Source organism: Dipodomys spectabilis, unplaced genomic scaffold (assembly GCF_019054845.1).
Source record: "Dipodomys spectabilis isolate Male_0828 unplaced genomic scaffold, ASM1905484v1 ptg000002l, whole genome shotgun sequence".
NCBI classification, from domain to species: domain Eukaryota; kingdom Metazoa; phylum Chordata; class Mammalia; order Rodentia; family Heteromyidae; genus Dipodomys; species Dipodomys spectabilis.
In genome coordinates this window covers 15,777,499-15,797,372 of record NW_024870679.1, presented here as the reverse complement: position 1 = coordinate 15,797,372, position 19,874 = coordinate 15,777,499, and the positions used below count along the sequence as shown (strand labels likewise).

Sequence of the window (19,874 nt, the reverse complement as noted above, 5' to 3'; positions counted from 1 at the left end):
GCGCGGGCATGTCTGCGATTCTCAGGAATCGCCAGGTCGCGAGGTCCGACCCGAAACGGGAGATGAGGGAAACCAGGAAGATCTGCGAGGAAAGCACGGGTCTCCCCGGTCCGGCCCCCCGAGGCTCGGCGGAGGTTTCTTTGTCCAGGTCTCCGGGGCCGTGCGCCTGAGCTGCCCGCTCTGGGGGGGAAGGGGGGCGGAGGCTCCGGGGGGAGCGAGGGGGCGGCGGGCGCCTCTCCTGCCCGGTCTGGGAACCCGGGATCCCCCGCGGACCCAGCCAGGCCCGGAGCGACCCGCCGAGCAGCCCGCGCCCGCGAGGGGTCCCCGGGCCCGGCCCGCCCCGATCCCAAGGTGCACCGCGCGCGCCCCCTCCCCGCTGCTCCGCGCGCCCCGCCCCTCGGCCCGGACCCTCCCTCGCGGCGGCGGCGGCAGCGGCGGCGGGAGGCGGGAGGCGGCGGCGGGAGGCGGGGACGCGACGCGGCGGCGGCGGCGGCGGTTCCAGTCGCGTCTGTCCTCACTCACCGGGGAGCCCGGCGGTGGCGGCACCTCTCGAGACACCGACGCGGAGCCGGAGCCTGCTGGCTGGCCAGAGAGCGCGGTCGGACAGCCGGGCGGCGCCGCCGACGGACGTACGGACAGCGGGACAGCTCGAGTCGCCTCAAGTTCCGCCATGAGCTGGGGCACGGAGCTGTGGGTGAGTGCGGGGCGGGGGGCGCGGGCCGGAGGGGGGCGGCCCCGGGTCCGCGCCGGCGGGCGGGGGTCCCGCTCGGCTTTGTGTGCAGGGCCGTCTTCCCGCCGCCGCCGCCGCCGCCGCCGCCGCCGGGGGGCCGGAGCTCGCGCCCCCCGTCGCCGCCCCGGCCGCGCCCCGGCCGGCGGGGCTGCCTCCCGCGGGCCCCCGCGCCCGCGCCTGCACTTTCTCGGCGCCCGGCGGGGCGCCCTCCGCTCCCTTTGTGGCTCTCCGCCCCGCGTCGGCGGAGGGAGCTATTGTCCCGGGGCGCGGGGCGTCCGCGGCCGCCGGGGCTCGGGAGAGGGGCTCGGGCGGCGGGCTGTGCGGCCCGGGGCGGTGCCCGGAGGGGCGGCGCGGAGCGGCGCCGCCCCAAGCCCAGGTACGCGGAGCCCGGCGGCTTTGTTCGGGGCCCGGCCCCCACGCCCATTTCCCCTTCCCCGCGCCGCGCGCCCCGCGGACGCCGCGCGCTCTGGAGACTCGGACTCCGGCCGCCGCCCGGGCACCCGCGGGTCGGCTTTGTGGCCCGAATTCGCCTGGGGGACCGATGGCGGCGCGTGCGGCTTCCCGCCCTCCCCCCCGCCTCTCCGCCGGGGTTCTCCCTCTCGAACCTCCCCGGCGCCGCAGGCTCCAGACCAGGCCCCGGGGGGGCTGGCCGGGGAGGTGGGGCGTTGGAGCAGTCCCGACGCGGGCCCGGGCGGCGGAGGCGCGCGGGCGGCGGGTTCGCAGGTGCGGCGCGGGGGCGCTGTCCCGGGCGCCGGCCCGGCCACTCCCCCTTCTCCCACCTGTGCGGCTCCCGGCCTTTGTTCGCGGGCTCCGGGGATCGCTGCGGAGGGAGGCCGAGCCGCTGGGACGCGCCGGGCTCGAGGTTTCCGCGTCTCTGCCCCCTCCCCCGGGTCCTGTGGATAGACTTGAGCGGTCACATATGGGGAACACTTGCTTCGGCCCTCCCGGGAATCTCCGGTCTGCAAACACCACACACGCCGAGAAAACACTTGAGGAGCCTCTCCAGACCGCGCCTTCCGTGGCACCGATTGTTCCTGGTATAACGGGAGAGTGCGCGTAGGTGAATCCCGCCCTCTTCACCTCTCACACCGGTGAGGGAGTCGGACATGATTTCTTTTCCTTTTATTTGTACCTTTCTGTGATTGATTGTAATGCCAAGGAACAGAAGTGGAGTTGGTTTTAGTTTCCGTTTTCCTGACTTCTTTTTTTTAATGTGTGTGTGTGTGTGTGTGTGTGTGTGTGTGTGTGTGTGTGTGTGTTGGTGTTGGTTCTGGAACTTGAACTCGGGGTCTGGATGCTGTCCCTGAGCTTCTGTGCTCAAGGCTAGCACTCTACCACTTCCTGCTTTTTGGTGTGGTTCATTGGGGATAAGAATCTCAGGGACTTTTCCTGCCCGCACTGGCTTTGAACTGTGATCCTCACATCTCAGCCTTCTGGGTAGCTAGGATTATAGGCGTGAGCTTTCCGTGCTCACCTTAGCTTTCATTTTTTATTTAAAAACGTGGAGATTTTACTTTGTGTGTGTGTGTGTGTGTGCTGGTCCGGGGGCTTGAACTCAGGGCCTGGGGGCCGTCCCCGAGGTTTTTTTTTGCTCAAGGCCGGCACTGTACCACTTGTGCCATAGCTTCACTTCCCGCTTTTGGTTGTTAATTGGAGATAAGAATTTCATGGACTTTGCTGACCAGGCTGACTTCCAACTGTGATCCTCAGATCTCAGCCTCCTGAGTAGCTAGGATTACAGGTGTGAACCTGTCTAGTTTAGGTTTTGAACTCAAAACCTTGTACTTATAAGTGCTCTACTGCTGAGCAACACCCTCAGTTTCATTTAAAAACTTAAAGTTCACTTTGTATCACACTATAGAAAAAGTTTTAAGGAAAAAATATTTTAGTGACGACTAAAATGTGTCCAAGCCCTCCAGTACTACTGATAAAGACTAGAATGTAATTTAAAAGTTATTTTAAAAGTTAATCTGCTACATCAAGCAGCAATTTCAGTCCTCCAGTCTCACCTAGTTTATTTTCAGCATTTGAATAGTTTTTTCCCCCAACATTTTGAAAAGATAAACCTTAGGAGAGAGGAATTTCTGCTCTAATTGAAAATTGTTTTATAGCCTCTGGAAATGATGGGAAGAAATTTCCTTTTTTTTTCTTGAAGAATTTTTTTATTCCACGCTGGGGCTAGAATTCAGGGTCTTCTGCAAATGAGCTGTGTTCTGGCACTGATGTACATCTTTAGCCCTCTCAAAATTTAACAATCATATTTTAAAGTTCATAGTGGTTTCAGGAGGACTTGATGGAAACATTTATTAGAAACTAAGTAATGCAGAGCCAACTAATATCAACTCTAAACCTTAGATAATTAGAACTTGGTGTAGAGAACTATGAGTGGGAGTAGAATAAACCTTGTAAAAATTCCACTAGACTTCGTTTTTACTTTTTGTTTTGAATAAGGATGTTGTGCTTCCAAAGAATTGTAAGGAGGTGGGTGCCAGTGACTCACGCCTGTAATCCTAGCTACTCAGGAGGTTGAGATCTGAGGATCACAATTCAAAGCCAGCCCTGTCAGTAAAGTCCTGAGACTCTTACCTCCAATTAATCACCAGAAAACCGGAAGTGTTGTCATGGCTCAAGTGGTAGAGAGTTCACCTTGAGCTGAAAAGCTGAAGGACAGGACCCAGGCGTAGAGTTCAAGCCCTACAACCGGAAAAAAAAAAGAATTGTAAGGAAAGACAAATATCTGGGCTTTCTCTTGGTACTGGGAACTTTAAGGTTGGGAAAAGTCCCAATTTTTAAATTTAGAAATAAAATTTCATTATTTAACAAAGAATGATAAGCAGTGATTGTACTCAGGCCTGTTGTAATGATCAGTGGAATTTTGTTACTATCTAATGTTTCTTAAAATCTTAAATCCGATAGTAAAGGGATTCCATAGAAGTGCATAACTGGCACTAGGTGGTAGAACCAACAATGATTTCCTGAGTGGATTGTGTAAGACTTGTGTAGCTAGGAAGGAATATCAATTAGCTGATAATGAATGAATAGCAGCTGTGCTTTGAGGACTTATAGTGTTCCATGTGAGCATTTAAGGCTGTGAATATATACAATACCAGAATCACCTCAATTCTCTTCCGAGTTACACCAAAGATTGCAGCAGCTTCATTTTCTCAGGGTGTGTGGTAGCTATAGAGTACCATCTCAGGCATCACTTATTATATTCCTTTCTTTATAATAGAAACAATGCTGAACAGAAAGCTAAACATGAGTTGATGATGTCACATAACATACCTTTTAATAATTATTGGCTCTTTTCTTTTTTGCCAGTCCTGGACTCAGGGTCTGGGCACTGTCCCTGAGCTTCTTTTGCTCAAGGCTATCACTCTACCACTTGAGCTACAGAACCACTTCAGCTTTTTCTGTTTATGTGGTACTGAGGAATCAAGCCGAGGGCTTCATGCACGCTAGGCAAGCACTCTACCACTGAGCCACATTCCCAGCCCTATGACCCTTAGTTTTTTTTTTTTTTTTTTGGGGGTCCGGTCGTGGGGCCTGAACTCTGGGCCTGGGCGCTGTCCCTCAGCTCTTCAGCTCAAGGCGAGCGCTCTACCACTTGAGCTACAGCGCCACTTCCGGTTTTCTGGTGGTTTATTGGAGATAGGAGTCTCACGGTCTCTCCTGCCCGGGCTGGCTTTGAACCGCGATCCTCAGATCTCAGACTCCTGAGTAGCTAGGATTACAGGCGTGAGCCACCAGCGCCCGGCTTTCTGAAGGACTCTTAAGGGGTGATAGATTAGGTGGTCTAGATCAACTCAGGAATGTCTAAACAGACTGAAAATAATACAAAATTAGCAGTGCCGTAACTGATGAGAGCCAACCTTTTTTTTTTTTGAAAAATGTTAAACATGAAAAAAAATGGTGATGTACAGTGGGATTACAGTTACATAAGTCAGGTAAAGGGTATATTTCTTTTTTCAACAATGTCATTCCTTCCCTCGAAGTTAAACATTTTTATAGGTTGAAGAGGACATTACCTCTTAAAAGATAGTTCCTGTCAATTTAATTGGCTGACAGCTTGGTAATGTTACTGTCAACAAGAGTTGGTTGAATCTTAAGAATAAATAAGTTTATTTATTTGGACTAAAGGAATTGAGTTGCACTGCAGAGGACTAGTTAGAGTATGTTGGTTAAAATTGACTTTATTTTATGTGTTTTAGAGGGCACTTGATTAGAGGAAGTAGGCAAAGCTGCTGCTGCTGCTTTTTTTCCCCCCGTAGGTCCTGGGGCTTGAACTCTGGGCCTGGGCACTGTCCCTTCACTCTTCAGTCAAGGCTAGCACTCTATCACATCACCACTTCTGGTTTTCTGGTGGTTTATTGGAGATAAGAGTCTCACGGACTTTCGGGCTGGCTTTGAACCATGGTCCTCAAATCTCAGCCTCTTGAGTAGCTAGGAATACAAGCATGAGCCACTGGAGCCAGTCTGGCAAAGCTTCTTGATGTGAGCTGGATCATGTTTCAAAGGCCATGAAACTGATGTAGATTTTTTTTTTGTGTGTAAAAACTAAAGCAATTTTTATGTCTCATATACTAAACATTCTGCTATATGTGCTGAAATTTACTAAGGCTTGCAATATTGGCCCTGCCCTTAGAAAACTAGAGTTCTTTTGAGGTGGTATAGATTGTAGCCCTTATCTAAAAGCTTGCCACCTGAAATAAATACTTGGCGCCCAAATGGATTTCTAATTTCAGGTTTGGAATATTCACATGTACATAAAGAAATGCCTTCAGTATAGAACCCGTCTAAACACAAAATTAATTTATGCTTCAAGATACTTTACACACATAATCTGAAGATAATTTATACAGTAATTTGAAAGTGCTTTTTGTGATATAGTAGTAAGGGTTGAACTTACTCTTGCTAGACAGGCACAGAGGGCACTGTACCATTTGAGCCATGCCTCCAGTCCTTTCTTTTATTTTTGAAATAGGGTCTTAGTTTATGCCTAGGCCAGCCTTGACTGGATCCTCCTTTTTTTTGGTTCAGTCATGGGCCTTGAATTTAGGCCCTGGGCTTTTTTTGCTCAAGGCTACTGCACTACCACTTTGAACCACAGCTACTTTTCTTTTTTTATTTTTTTATTGTAAAGATACTATACAGGGGGTTACAGTTACATGAGTAAGGTAATGAGTACACAGCTACTTTTCAAATAAGGATTCACTTTTGCTGGGCCAGCCTTAGACCTTGATCTGCCCACCTACACTTCCTGGATAGTTAGGATTACAGCTGTGTACCAGTACAGGTGACTTGTTTGTTGAGATAGGATCTTGCTAAGTTTTTGCCATAATTAGCTTCAAAACTCTGTCCTGATTTCTGCCTCCTGAGCAGCTATGATTACATAGTGAACCTGCCCCCCCTCTCTTTCTCTCCCTTTCCTTTTCTCTCTTTCTCTCTCCTCTCCCCTTTCTTGTTCCCTTCCCTCCTTCCTTCCCTCCTCCCTCCCTCTTCCTTCCCTCCTTTCCTCCTTCCCTCCCTCCCTCCCTCCCTCCCTCCCTCCCCTCTGTGTCTCTCTCTGTCTCTCTCTTTCTCTTTCTTTCCCTTTTGACTTTTTCCCTTTCTTTTTCTCCCCTCCAACTCCCTCTCCCTTTTTCTCTTTTTGTGGGCTTGATCTCAGGCCTAGGCACTGTCTATAAGCTTTTTGTGCTCAAGGCTAGTGCTCTACCACTTGGGCCACAGCTCAACTTCTAGATTTTTTTGGTAGTTAATTGGAGATAAGAATCTCATAGCTGGGTGCCAATGGCTCATGCCTGTAAATCCTAGCTATTTGGGAAGCTGAGATTGGAGGATCTTGCTTTCAAAGCCGATGTGGACTGGAAAGTCTGTGAGACTCTTATGTCCAATAAACGTCTCAGAAAAAGCTGGAAGTGGCACTGTAGCTCAAGTGGTAGAGTGCTAGCCTTCAGCACAAAAAGATTAGGGATAGTGCCCAGGCTCTAAGTTCAAGCCCCAGGACTATGAAAAACAAACAAAAAAATTCATGATTTTCCTTCCTGAGCTGGCTTTGAATGAATATCATCAGATCTTACCCTCCTGAGTAACTAGGATTACAGGCATGAGCCACTAGTGCCCAGCCTACTTTTAAATTGTAAAAATGAGCAATTTAGTAAAATGTACAGAATGGATTAGTGAATGACTAGAGGGGTTCTACAGCAGTTTTGCCAAAAAGATAATTGTATCTTGGGAGTAAAGTCAGATGACAGGAGATTCAGAGTAGATGACTTATGTACAGTGTCTCCTGCATGAGTAAATGGAAAATGAATGATGCATAAATATGTCAGTATGCATTCTCTATAGCATTTAAAAGGGTCAACTACTGTGTTATCTGCTGGAATAAAAACCTTGAGGCACATATAAGCTTATTTAAATTTGTTTATATTGCTAGAGTGCTTTTTTTTTGGTCTTAAGTACATGGTGGAAAAGATGCTAATCTACAAAATAATAGGTCTATAATGTTCATTCTGCTAACTTTACAATATACTTGATACTGTAAAGCACTTCTAGTTCTCATTAGACCCTTAAGAATACAGAAACAAATTATGGTATAAAGCTATTACTGCTTCCTGGATACTAGAGTAAAAGAAGGGTGCTCAAGATGTTAGGGAATTACAGGGAAGAGATCACTAACTCTAAAAGTGGGAATTGTGACCTTCTTTAGCAATTAAAAAAAACCCTGATGGGTTTAACTTGAAAAATTCCTATTTCTTTATCAAATAATCTACGATGTTCATATTTTGTATTAAAGTATTTTGTGATTAAGACACTTTCTCAAAAGAAAAGATGTAATTTGGTATTTAACTATTTTTTAAATATTCTACTTTTAGATTAATTCATTTAAACCATTTCTATAAAATTCTCCTACCTTTCTTTATTTTTTTTTTTTTGATCCGGTCGTGGGGCCTGAACTCTGGGCCTGGGCACTATCCCTCAGCTCTTCAGCTCAAGGCTAGTGCTCTACCACTTGAGCCACAGCGCCACTTCCGGCTTTTTTTTTTTCTGCTTATGTGGTACTGAGGAATCCAACCCAGGGCCTCATGCATGCAAGGCAAATGCTCTACCACTGAGCCACCTTCCCAGCCCCTCCTACCTTTTTTTTGTTACTTTAATCAATTTCCATAATTTTAAGTCCATTGATAGACACAAACATGATTTGGTTGTTGGAAACTTGTGAAGTATGGGATAGCTGTGGGTCTGCCTCAGTGGTAGGGTAGTAAGCCTAGGCCCTGTGTTCAAACCCTGTTACTGCACAAGCCTGTCCACAACTATGAGACAGTCTGGGAAGATGGCTCAGTGGTAGAGTGCTTGCCTTGCATGCATGAGGCCTTGGGTTTGATTCCTTAGCATCACATAAGCAGAAAAAAGCTGGAAGTGGCGCTGTGGCTCAAATGGTAGAGCACTAGCCTTGAGCTGAAGAGCTGAGGGACAGTGCCCAGGCCCAGAGTTCAGGTCCTACGACCAACCCCTGCCCCCCAACAAAAAAAAAAGTATGAGACACACATAGATTGACTTTGGTTTTAAAATTAGCAAAACTGAATTAAGAATCTTTCGAGGCCTGGGAATGTGGCTTATTGGTAGAGTGCTTGCCTAGCATGCATGAAGCCCTGGGTTCAAGTGGAAGAATGCTAGCCTTGAGCACAGAGAGGCTTAGAACAGTGCCCAGGCCCTGAGTTCAAGACCCCCCCCCTCCCCCCCAGGATTAGCAAAAAAAAAAAAAAAAAAAGGAAAAAAGGAAAAGGAAAAAAAAATCCTTTCAGTAAGAGATAAGTGAAGAACTGGTAATTGTGAAATATATAATAGTTGAGGGCTGAGCAAGGTGATGTCTTATAGTGTTGTGAGCTGTGTTGATCTGGAGCAGAGTATAAGAACCTGAGTCTTGAGGAAACAGGAGTGTGGCTGGGGTAGTAAAGCCATAGCCCGAACAGAGAATGGACATGAGAACGTGACGGGCTCAGTGTGGGATGAGAGAGGTCAAGCGGAAGATCTCACCATTGCTGTACGTTGGAGCCCAGGTGAAATGAGGAAGGCATTCAGCCTCAGGGTAGTAGTAGCACCCAGGTGAACAGGGAGCGAGTGGGTACAGAGCACAGTGGTATCAGCCTGATGGAGAGTTTCTAACAGTGGTAGGTGGCCTGAGTACAGGGAAGAGAGTACCTGGGTGGAGAGCATAGGTGCACACTTATCCTTACATTAAGGATAAGAGGATCCAGGTTTTTTGTTTTTTGTCGTGGGGCTTGAACTGGGGGCCTGGGCACTATCCCTGAGTTCTTTTTTGCTCAAGGCTAGTGCTCTGCTAGAGCCACTGCACCAATTCAGGTTTCCTGGTGATTAATTGGAGTAAGAGTCTCATGGACTTTTCTGTCTGGGCTGGCTTTGAACCTTAATTCTCAGATCTCAGCCTCCTGAGTAGCTAGGATTATAGGTGCCCAGCTCCAGCCTTTTTATTGTGGAAAAAGATTATGAATATTGGAAGGGTGATATTTGTTGAAATTGGAGATGTTGGTATAAATTCATGGTTTTCAGTATATAGAGACAGATACAAAAATAAACAGATGTAAATGTGTGAATGTTGTCTTTGTACTCTATTAATCATTAAAATCTTAGCTTCTGATTACTTTCATTCATTAGAAGGAACCAGGTTTCTTTGGCTAAATAGCAGATTTCATGCTAGTGTAGGCAAGTGCAAGATGAACCTAAAATACAAGTCTTGATCCAGGAAGTAAGGAAGTACTCAAAGAATGATGAAGACATATAAAAAACAGCAGCTTAAAGAGGCCTTGGGGACCATATGTGGGACAATTGTAGCATAAAAATCAATAATAATAGGAATCCGTAAGTCCACACTGATGAAAATAACTGTAAGTAAATGGAAAGTTGAATGAAGAAAAGGAGTCATTGTCTCAAAAGTTAAAAGAGTTACTTTGCATTATGGAGGCCTGACACTTTTAAACACCTTAGTCAAGTGATCACTTAGTATCACTAGTAATGGGACAAATGGAAATCATGTGCCATCGAATGGATGAACTCATAGACACATTATTTCTGGCTTAAGAAACATCATCTGGGACACACTGATAAAAGTTGATGTTCATTCTACAAAATAACTCCAGTATCTGAATTCTTTGCTGTGTTGTCTATGATAGAGATAACTGGTAGCAAATGTTTAATCCTGTTATTCATCTGTCAACAGTGTCTCCCAAATTAAACAGGTGTAAACTGGACTACAGTAGACATCAACCAAAGAAAAACATTTGAGAAGTAAATCTTCAGAAACTAAATGTTGGCATGGTGGCCATACCACCAGTGAGGCTTATAGTTTTAGAGGTTTCTGTCCATCGTCAGTGAGCTCTTGAGCTCTTTTGTTTCAGTGTTTCCCTGCCTTTAATGTTGTGAATATATGCCTCCCTAAAGCCCTCGTAATCCTCTCAAGTCAAGAAGGGCTATTGAAATGATAAGGTAAAAACTTTAGAAGAGATAAAGGAATCAAGTATCTCAATGCAGCGCGTCTATAGGAAAAATCAAAATGGCCATGTAAATTTAAGGTGGGATTAAGGTGTTAAATGTGCAAATGTTAATGTACAAAAGAATTTATTTACTTAATCATTTTCTCCTCATTTGGGATCTCCCAGCAATATTCCTGTCACATTAGGTCATGTAAAAATAAGTAAAATAGGCATATATTTATGAATATTCCTGTTTTTGAATCATGGAGACTCTTCTGGTTATATATGATCTATAAGATTTTCTTTTAATTCATGAATCATAATTCCAGGGACATGTTACACTGAGATGTAGAAATTGGACACATTGCCAGCCACTGGAGCTGCCTGAGTCTCTGTGACACTTAGGAGAGGTCAGGAACACATTGATGTCTTAGCTTAAAATAGGCACAAAATCTCACTGGAAAAATGAGGGCATCTTTAAAAAAAATGTACTAGTCATTTATTAAATGACTTGAGTAATTTCATATGGTGTTAAATGGATTGTTATGCATAAAATGTGGTCCAGGGCTGGAAATGTGGCTTAGTGGTAGAGTGCTTGCCTAGCTAGCATGCGTGAAGTCCTGGGTTCAATTCCCCAGTACCACATAAACAGAAAAAGCTGGAGGTAGATGGTGCTGTGGTTGAAGTGGTAGAACACTAGCCTTGAGCACCGAGTGGCTCAGGGACAGAGTCCAGGTCCTGAGTTCAAGCCTCAGGACCGGCAGAAAAAAACAAAAAACAAACAAAAAAATTTGATCCAGATCTGGGCACTGGTAGCTCATACTTGTAATCTTAATACTCAGGAGGCTGAAATCTGAGGATCACAATTCAAAGCCAGCCTGGGCAGGAAAAACATGAAACTTATCTCCAATTAACCACTGGAAAACTGGAAGTGGAGCTTTGGCTCAAAGTGGTCGAGTGTTAGCCTTGAGCAGAAGAGCTCAGGGACAGCGCCAAGGCCCTGAGTTCAAGCCTCGTGACTGACAAACTTGATCCAGGTTTACTGAAATGCAGTTTTTTCTCCCACTTGAAAGTGTAGACAACTATTTTATCTTCAAAAACTATATGAAAATAAACCATAGAGTTGGTAGCATGGCTCAAGTGGTAGAGCTCCGGCCTAGTGAATGCGAGTCTTCCCCCCAAAAAAAATCATATTGAAAGTAAACTGTAAAATTCTGTTTAGGTCAACTCTGCTTCTTCCACAATATAGCAGAGGATATGTAAATATAACTATATTGCTTCAACGTTTAACCATAATTATAAGGTAAGAGCATGAGGTCATTCCTTGGATATAAGTAGCCCTTCATTTAGATTTGAGCCAAGAAACCCACTTGCTTTTTAAATAATAAATGTGGCCTCAGAATACTTACTTACCTAAATGAACTGATTTGAGGCAACAAAATAAGAATAACTTAAAAGAGTCTTGGATCCTTGATTCAGCCGGATTACTTAGCTCTGTTACCTTGGGCAAATAGTTTATTCTTCACTTTCCTCATAGGAAATAAGCTGATCTTTGAAGGCCCTTCTAGACATAAAGGCCTATGATTAGATTTTTCACTTCCTTTGCACTTGCCAACTAGATTTAATAGGGAAGGGGAATACAGGCTAGAGTGAAAAGGAAATGAGTCCAGTGTGGAACAAAGCCAAGAAATCCAATAGAGGCAATGCATAGGAATGCTTAGCTCTGTTTAGAGGATTTTCATGTTTAAAAGGGAGAGGATACAAAAGACTAGCTCTGTTTTTCACTTTTCTTTTTGCTAATTACATTGTCTAGTCTTGGGGCAAAAATATCAGCTCCAAAGGGATGTTAAACTAGCCTCTAGTCATGTGTTTCCTTTTTTTTTTTTTTTTTTTTTGGGTCTGGTCGTGGGGCTTGAACTCTGGGCCTGGGCGCTGTCCCTCAGCTCTTCAACTCAAGGCTAATGCTCTACCACTTGAGCCACAGTGCCACTTCCGGCTTTTTTCTTTATGTGGTGCTGAGGAATTGAACCCAGGGCCTCAGGCATGCGAGGCAAGCGCTCTGCCACTGAGCCACCTTCCCAGCCCCCCCCCCCCCCTTTTTTTTCAATTTCAGTTAGCAATAGTCAATTGCAGTCTGAAAATACTATATGGAAAATTCCAGCAATAAACAATTCATGTTACATTTTGTGCTGTTTTGAGTAAAACAATGAAATCTTGTTCTATCCTGCCAGGATAGAGGATGTGAACTATCCTTTGTCCACTATATCTACACTGTGGATGCTACCCACCCATTAGTCATTTAGTAGCTGTTTGGTTATCAAATCCACCTTCTTGGTAGTACAGTGTTCATGTTCAGGTAAAGCACAAGAATAATGATTCTGGTAATTGGCTTAATCTGTAGAGAAGTTATAAAATGCTTCCTTTAGGGGAAAAGGTGAAAGTTCTTGATTTTGTAAGGAAAGGGGAAAAAAAAATCATAACCTGAGGTTGACAGAGACCACATTCACATATTTTGTAACAGTATATTATTATTATAATTGTTCTATTTGATTATTGTTATATTAAACCTTACTGTGTTTAATTTGTATATTAAGCTATCATAGATATACCTATATAGAAAAAAGATCAGGCATGAGTTGGAGGTCTTGGAATGAATTCCCTAAGATACGTTAGGCTACTGTATTATATACTAAGTTGTAATTGGTGTAAAGGGAGAAGAATCAGTGGCAGGAAGAGGTCCAAGGTTCCGGAAGCAAGGACAATTAATTATCCAAGAAATGGAGCCAGGGCTAAAGAGTATAACATAAAGATAGGCATATAGTAGCTAATCCTACATTAACTCTAGCTTCTCAAGTTTGCTATCTTTGAAAGCAGAACAGACAAATGTGAAAACACAAGTGCAAGTCAATAGGACCTCCAACTGTGAACTGTGGAGGCCCGGTAAAAACATGGATATTCAGTGTGGATGTGTGGTGGTGTCAAGACTTACAGAATTTAAAAAAAGGAAGATAGGTGGGGCACTGGTGTCTCATCCTGTAATCCTAGCTACTTGGGACGCTGAGATCTGAGGATCATCCTAGCTACTTGGGACGCTGAGATCTGAGGATCACAATTCAAAACCAGCCTGGGGAGAAAAGTCAGTGAGAACCCCATCAACCCTCTCCCCCTCCAAAAAAAAAAAAAAAAAAAGGAAAAGGAAAAGGAAAAGAAAAAAAGCTGTAAGTGGTGCTGTGATTTAAGGAGTAGAGTACTAGTCTTGAGCAAGATGCTCAGGAACAGTGCTCCTGCCCTGAGTTCAACCCCCAGGACCAGCACCAATAAAAAGAAAAAAAGAAAAGGAAGATGGTAGAAAATTCACAGTATAATAGGAGAGAACAATGGAAGGAAGGAGTGACATGGATCAAGATGTATTGTACTCATAACCTGACATTGAAACTCCTTGTATGACTCCTTTGTACAACTATTAAAAAAAAAAAACTAAGCAGATACACATCTGGTGTCACGTAACATGTTCTGATGGTATGTAAATTAATTTTGGATCAAATTGTTGTAGTTACTAAGACTGCATACCATTCTCAAGGAGTCTGTAAAGAACAGTTATCTCTTTGTATATTTTATTTTATTTTTTGCTGGTCCTAGGTCTTGAACTCAGGGCCTGGGCTCTGTTCCTAAGCCTCTCTATGCTCAAGGCTAGCACTCTATCACTTGAACCACAGTGCCAGTTCCAGCTTTTTCTGTTTATGTGGTATTGAGAAATTGAACCCAGGGCTTCATGCATGTTAGGCAAGCACTCTGCCACTAAGCCACATTCCCAGCCTCTCTTGCAATTTTTTTTTGTAAATGCATTTAGATACTAAGTTTGCTAGAAACTATAAACCCATAGGTTTTATGAGGTTGAAATGTATACGTCTGATCCTTTACAGTTGTTCACTATTGCTGCTGTGTTAACATTCATAAGGTACTAACCAGTAAACTTAATGAGAAATTGCGATTATTTGATTGATAGTGCTCCTTTCCCCTGTGTCTTTGCTATGTCTCATGTCTAGTGCCAACTCCACACTTCTTCCTTTGTTGAATTAAACAAATGAATAGCCATCAGTTCCAAGTTCTGTGTTAAATGACTTACTTACATTTAAGTTTTCTTACTTTAGAGATCTTGTAATGGTTTTGGTTTTGCAAGTGTGGAGTGTGAGGTTCTGAGAACAAGAGCTAGTAAATGATACTGGAGTAGGTGGGAGAAAAAGAACAATTAGAAATAGGTTTGGAGTGTGGTAGTCCTTATCTGTAATCACAGTTCTCAAGAGGTAGAGGTAAGAATGAAAATTTGAGGCTAGCTTGGGCTACACAATGATTTTTGTCTCAATCTCAAAAATGAATGAATGAATAGTTAAATCCTACATTTAGAAATTAATAGTCTAAAATTTGAATAAATACTTCAAGCGAATATATGAAACATTAACGTAATACTTGTATTACGTTACTGCAGTACTGAGTCTTTTTTCTTATATACCATGTACTATTTGATAGGAATTTGTAGGAAAGCAGTCAGTCAGGGAATTGTAGCCTGTAGAACTTGCAAATGGCAGGATAAGCCGATAAAGGAGAACCTGCCTGACAGGGAAGTGGGGGAAGGGCTACAAAGGAATGAGGAAGTAAAAAGGTTAGAAGAATACGGAAGTAAGGATGGTCCTTAAATCTTTGGCACCAGGACCATATAGGATACAGAAAGAAGACTCACCAATCTGAACCATCAGAAGGGATCTTTAAGGACTGTAATTCTCCTTAATTAATTAACCAAAGACCAAATATCTGTAACCAGGAGGATGGTGCAAGATGGCTGAGATGGGCTAAAGTATGCATGTGTATACCATGTGCTGTTTCTCACCACATTTCTTTTGTAATAAATTTTCCTGTTAGAAGATAGGATTATGTGAAGACTAAAGGATCAGAGGAAAAATAAGTGATATGAGCTAACTTTTCCCATAACTGTCTTCAGACAGTTTGTCAGTAAGAATATCTACTATAAAATTGATGATAATTAAGCTTGGTGCTGGTAGCACACACCTGTAATCCTAGCTACTCAGGAGGCTGAGATCTGAGGATCTTGGTTCAAAGCCAGCCTGGACAGAAAAGTCCCCATGAAACGCTTATCTCCAGTTAACTACTGGAAAACTGGTATGGTGCTGTGGCTCAAATGGTAGAGCACTAGCCTTGAACACAAAGAAGCTCAGGGACAGGACCAATTCTCTTGAGTTCAAACCCCACAACCAACAAAAAGAAGATGGTAATTTTTATTAAAATAATTCACTTTTTAAAAGGTCAAATGAAATGATTTTTACTTCTCTCTGTGTATGTGTGTATGTATATGTGTGTGTGTGTGTGTGTATGTGTTTGTGTGTGGTTCTGGGGTTTGGACTCAGGACCTTCCACCTTCAGGTGCAAGGTATGCACTACTGAGCCATACTTCCAGCTCTTTTTCCACCCCCCCCCCCTGTTATTTTTGAGGCAAGGTATCATTTCTTGCCCAGGCACATCTGGTCTGCCTGTTTAGGTTTTTCATCATAGCTGGAGTGACAGATATGCACCCAGCTTCTTCCATTAAGATGGAATCTAATGTGTTTTTCTGCCCACACTGGCCTGGGACCACAGTCCTCTCAGTCTCAGCCTTCCATGTAGCTTATGATGACAGGCATGTGCCACCACATTTTGCTGTTGTTTGCAGTGGAGTCAGCTGAACTTGATCTGGATTGCCTTGCAACTATGATGTTCCCTGATCTCTGAGGTACTTAGGATTACAGGTATGAGCTTCCAGTGCCCAGCTTTGATTTCAGGTTCTATAATTGATGGTTGTAAGCACATGCTTATTAGAATATTTGTAGTGTATGTATTTAACACAAATGTTTCACCTTTTTGTACATTTGCCGTTTTATTATATATTTCCTTCCTTCCTTCCTTCCTTCCTTCCTTCCTTCCTTCCTTCCTCCCTCCCTCCCTCCCTCCCTCCCTCCCTCCCTCCCTCCCTCCCTCCCTCCCTCCCTCCCTCCCTCCCTCCCTCCTTCCTTCCTTCCTTTCTTTGTCTTGGGGCTTGAACTCGGCCTGAGCGCTGTCCCTCAGCTCTTCAGCTCAAGGCTATTGCTCTACCACTTGAGCCACAGTGCCACTTCTGGCTTTTTGGTGGTTTATTGGAGATAAGAGTCTCGTGGACTTTACTGCCTGGGATGGCTTTGAACTGTGATCCTCAGATCTCAGCCTCCTGAGTAGCTAGGATTATAGGTGTGACTCACTGGTGCCTGACTTGCTATATATTTTCATACATAAGAATAGAAGTAGGTATTTCTGTTCTTTTTTTTTTTTTTTGTCAGTCATGGGGCTTGAACTCAGGGCCTGGGCACTGTCTCTGAGCCTCTCTGTGCTCAAAACTAGCACTCTACCACTTGAGCTACAGCACCACTTCCAGCTATTTCTGTTTATATGGTACTGAGGAATTGACCCAGGGCTTCGTGGATGCTAGGCAAGCATTCAACCACTGAGCCACATTCCCAGCCTGTGCATGGTGATTTTTTTCTTTTTTTGTTGGTTGTGGGGCTTGAACTCTGAGCTTGGGCACTGTCCCTGTGTTCTTCAGCTCAAGGCGAGCGCTCTACTGCTTGAGCCACAGTCCCACTTCTGGTTTTCTAGGACTTTCTTGCTTGCCTGGGCTGGGTTTGAATGGCGATCCTCAGATCTCAGCCTCTTGAGTAGCTAGGATTATAGGCGTAAGCCACTGGTGTCCTGCTTCATGGTGATTATTTTGCAGTAAAAAGGACAATGTATAATTGATATGTTGAGCTGCTTTAGATTTGAGTATTTAGAGTAGAAACCTTTCATTAAAGGTCAGTTTCTTTTTTTGGGAGGGGAGGGGGTCGTGGTGAATCTGGTCTTGGGCACTGACCCTGAGCTCTTCAGCTCAAAGTGAGTGCTCTGCCACTTGAGCCTTAGTGCTACTTTGGTTTTCTGGCAGTTAATTGGAGATAAGAGTCTTATGGACTTTCTTGTGTGGGCTGGCTTTGAACTGTGATCCTCAGATCTCAGCCTCCTGAGTAGCTAGGATTACAGATGTGAGCCAATGGGCCTGGCTAAGGTCAGTTTCCTTTTGTTTTGTTTTGTTTTCTTTTTCTCTCTTTTTTTTTTTTTTTTTGGTTGATGGTGGGCTTGAACTCTGGGCTTGGGCGCTGTCCCTGTGCTCCTGAGCTCAAGGCGAGCGCTCTACTGCTTGAGCCACAGCGCCACTTCTGGTTTTCTAGTGGTTTATTGGAGGGAGATAAGAGTCTCACAGACTTTCCTGCCCTGACTGGCTTTGAACCGCAATCCTTAGATCTCAGCCTCCTGAGTAGTTAGCATTACAGGCATGAGCCACCAGCGCCTGGCGGTCAGTTTCTTTAGAATAAGAATTAAAAAATTTTATCTTGTTGAATGTAATTATTAAGATGTTTATTGCTACCATTTAATGTATCCTGTTTGACAAAAGGTGTGATACTGAAGACATGGCAAAAGGGCAGTCCTACCGGCATGATATATTTTTTGTTATAATGAGTGAAGAACAAGTTATGATAAAAATACATGATCTGTAAGTGGCACTGTGGCTCAGAGTGGTAGAGCTCTAGCCTTGATCAGAAGAGCTCAGAGACAACACTTAGGCCCTGAGTTCAGCCCCATTACCTACCAAAAATATGATCTTAAAATATTAGCTGAAAAAACCGGGTGCTAGTGGCTCACGACTATAATCCTTGCTACTCAGGAGGTTGAGATCTGAGGATCACGGTTCAAAGCCGGCCCAGGAAAGTCCCTGAGACTCTTATCTCCAATAAACCACCAGGAAATCAGAAGTGGCTCTGTGGTTCAAGTGGTAGAGTGATCACCTTGAGCTGAAGAGCTAAGGGACAGTGCCTAGGCCGAGTTGAAGCCCCACGACGCTCCCCCCCCCCCCCCAAAAAAAGGGGGGGGGCTTAAGCACTGGTAGCTCACACCTGTAATCCTAACTATTCAGGAGCTGAGATGAGGATCCTGGCTCAAAGCCAGCCCAGGCAAGAAAGTTCGTGAGACTGTTATCTCCAATAAACCACTCATAAAATTGGAAGTGGCACTGTGGCTCAAGTGGTAGAATGCTAGTCTTGAGCTGAAGAGCTGAGGGACAGTGCCTAAGCCGAGTTCAAGCCCCACAATTGACAAAAAAAAAAAAAAAAAAAAATAGATGAAAAGTAAAATTTGCATGCAGAAAACCCCTTTACTTGGAAGCAAATATGTTCCATCATACCAAAGGAAATACTTAGTAAACTTACCAACTTGATCCAGTTTATGATTATGATGTCATGTTTGTAAATATCTTCTCAGTAAATGAGAATGATACTGGATAATTTCTTATTTCCTCTTTTTTTTTCTTTTTCTTTTTCCTGTGGTAGGTTTTGAACTTAGGGTCTGGGCACTTGTCATTGAGAGCTTCTTTTTGCTCAAGGCTAGTGCTCTACCATTTTGAGCCACAGTGTCACTTCAAGTTTTCTAGTGATTAATTGGAGATAAGAGTCTCATGAGCCTGGTGCCTAGTGGCTCATGTCTATAATCCTACTCAGGAGGCTGAGATCTTAGAATCATGGATCAAAGGTGGAAAAGTCCCTATGAGACTCTTATCTCTGGTTAACCACTCAAAAACTGGAAGTGGTGCTGTGGCTCAAAATGGTAGAGTGGTAGCCTTAAGCAAAAGAGTTCAGGGACAGTGCCCAGGCTCTGAGTTCAAACCCTGTGACAGTCCAAGAAAAAAAGTCTCAGGCTGGGAATGTGGTTTAGTGGTAGAGTGCTTGCCTGGCATGCATGAAGTCCTGGGTTTGATTCCTCAGTATCACATAAACAGAGAAAGACAGAAGTGGTGCTGTGGTTCAAGTCATAGAGTGTTAGCCTTGAGCAAAAGAAGCTCAGGGACAGTGCCCAGACCCTGAGTTCAAGTCCCAGGACTGGCCAAAACACAAAACAGAACAAAAGAAGGAAGATAGATGGCTTACATTTCACATTTACTTCTTTTTGTTTGTTTGTTTTTGGTGGTACTGGAGTTGGAACTCAGGACCTTGTTAATCACTCTTACCACGAGTCATACTTGCAGTCTACATTCTTGACTTTAAAATATTTAGGTAGTAGACAGTGGCATCAAGTAGAGTGCTCAGAATAATATTTGCATATGTGATCAGATTGGTAATTATTAATAATTAGTGGTGATAATTATTATTAGTGTTGCTAAGGATCAAACCCAGCCCTTGGGCAGGTGCTCTTCCCCTAAGCTATATCTCTGAACTAGTCATGTGATTTTTGTCAAGCATGCCAAGACCATTCTGTGGGGGAAATGTGGTAGGGGTCATTTGAATATATTTTGAAGCTACTAAGATTAAAATTTTTTTTTTTTTTTGGGTCAGTCGTGGGGCTTGAACTCTGGGCCTGGGCGCTGTCCCTCAGCTCTTCAGCTCAAGGCTAGCACTCTACCACTGAGCGTCAGCCCCACTTCCGGCTTTTTCTGCTTATGTGGTGCTGAGGAATCGGACCCAGGACCTCATGCATGCAAGGCAAGCACTCTACCACCAAGCCACCTTCCCAGCCCTAAGATTTAAAATTTAAAATTGGACCATACCAGT

The 19,874-nt window shown here is 44.5% G+C and overlaps 1 protein-coding gene across 2 annotated transcripts in view; it reads left to right on the top strand.

Annotated features, from left to right (window-relative positions):
* The first annotated feature begins 466 nt into the window (after window positions 1-466).
* Fnbp1l (formin binding protein 1 like) overlaps window positions 467-19,874 on the top strand; it is an 89,562-nt gene continuing 70,154 nt past the window's right edge. For both annotated transcript variants that reach the window (XM_042677199.1, XM_042677191.1), the window contains exon 1: window positions 467-694. In XM_042677199.1, coding sequence (XP_042533133.1) covers window positions 671-694 — 24 coding nt within the window. In that variant the 5' untranslated portion in view covers window positions 467-670. The remainder of the gene's footprint in view (window positions 695-19,874) is intronic.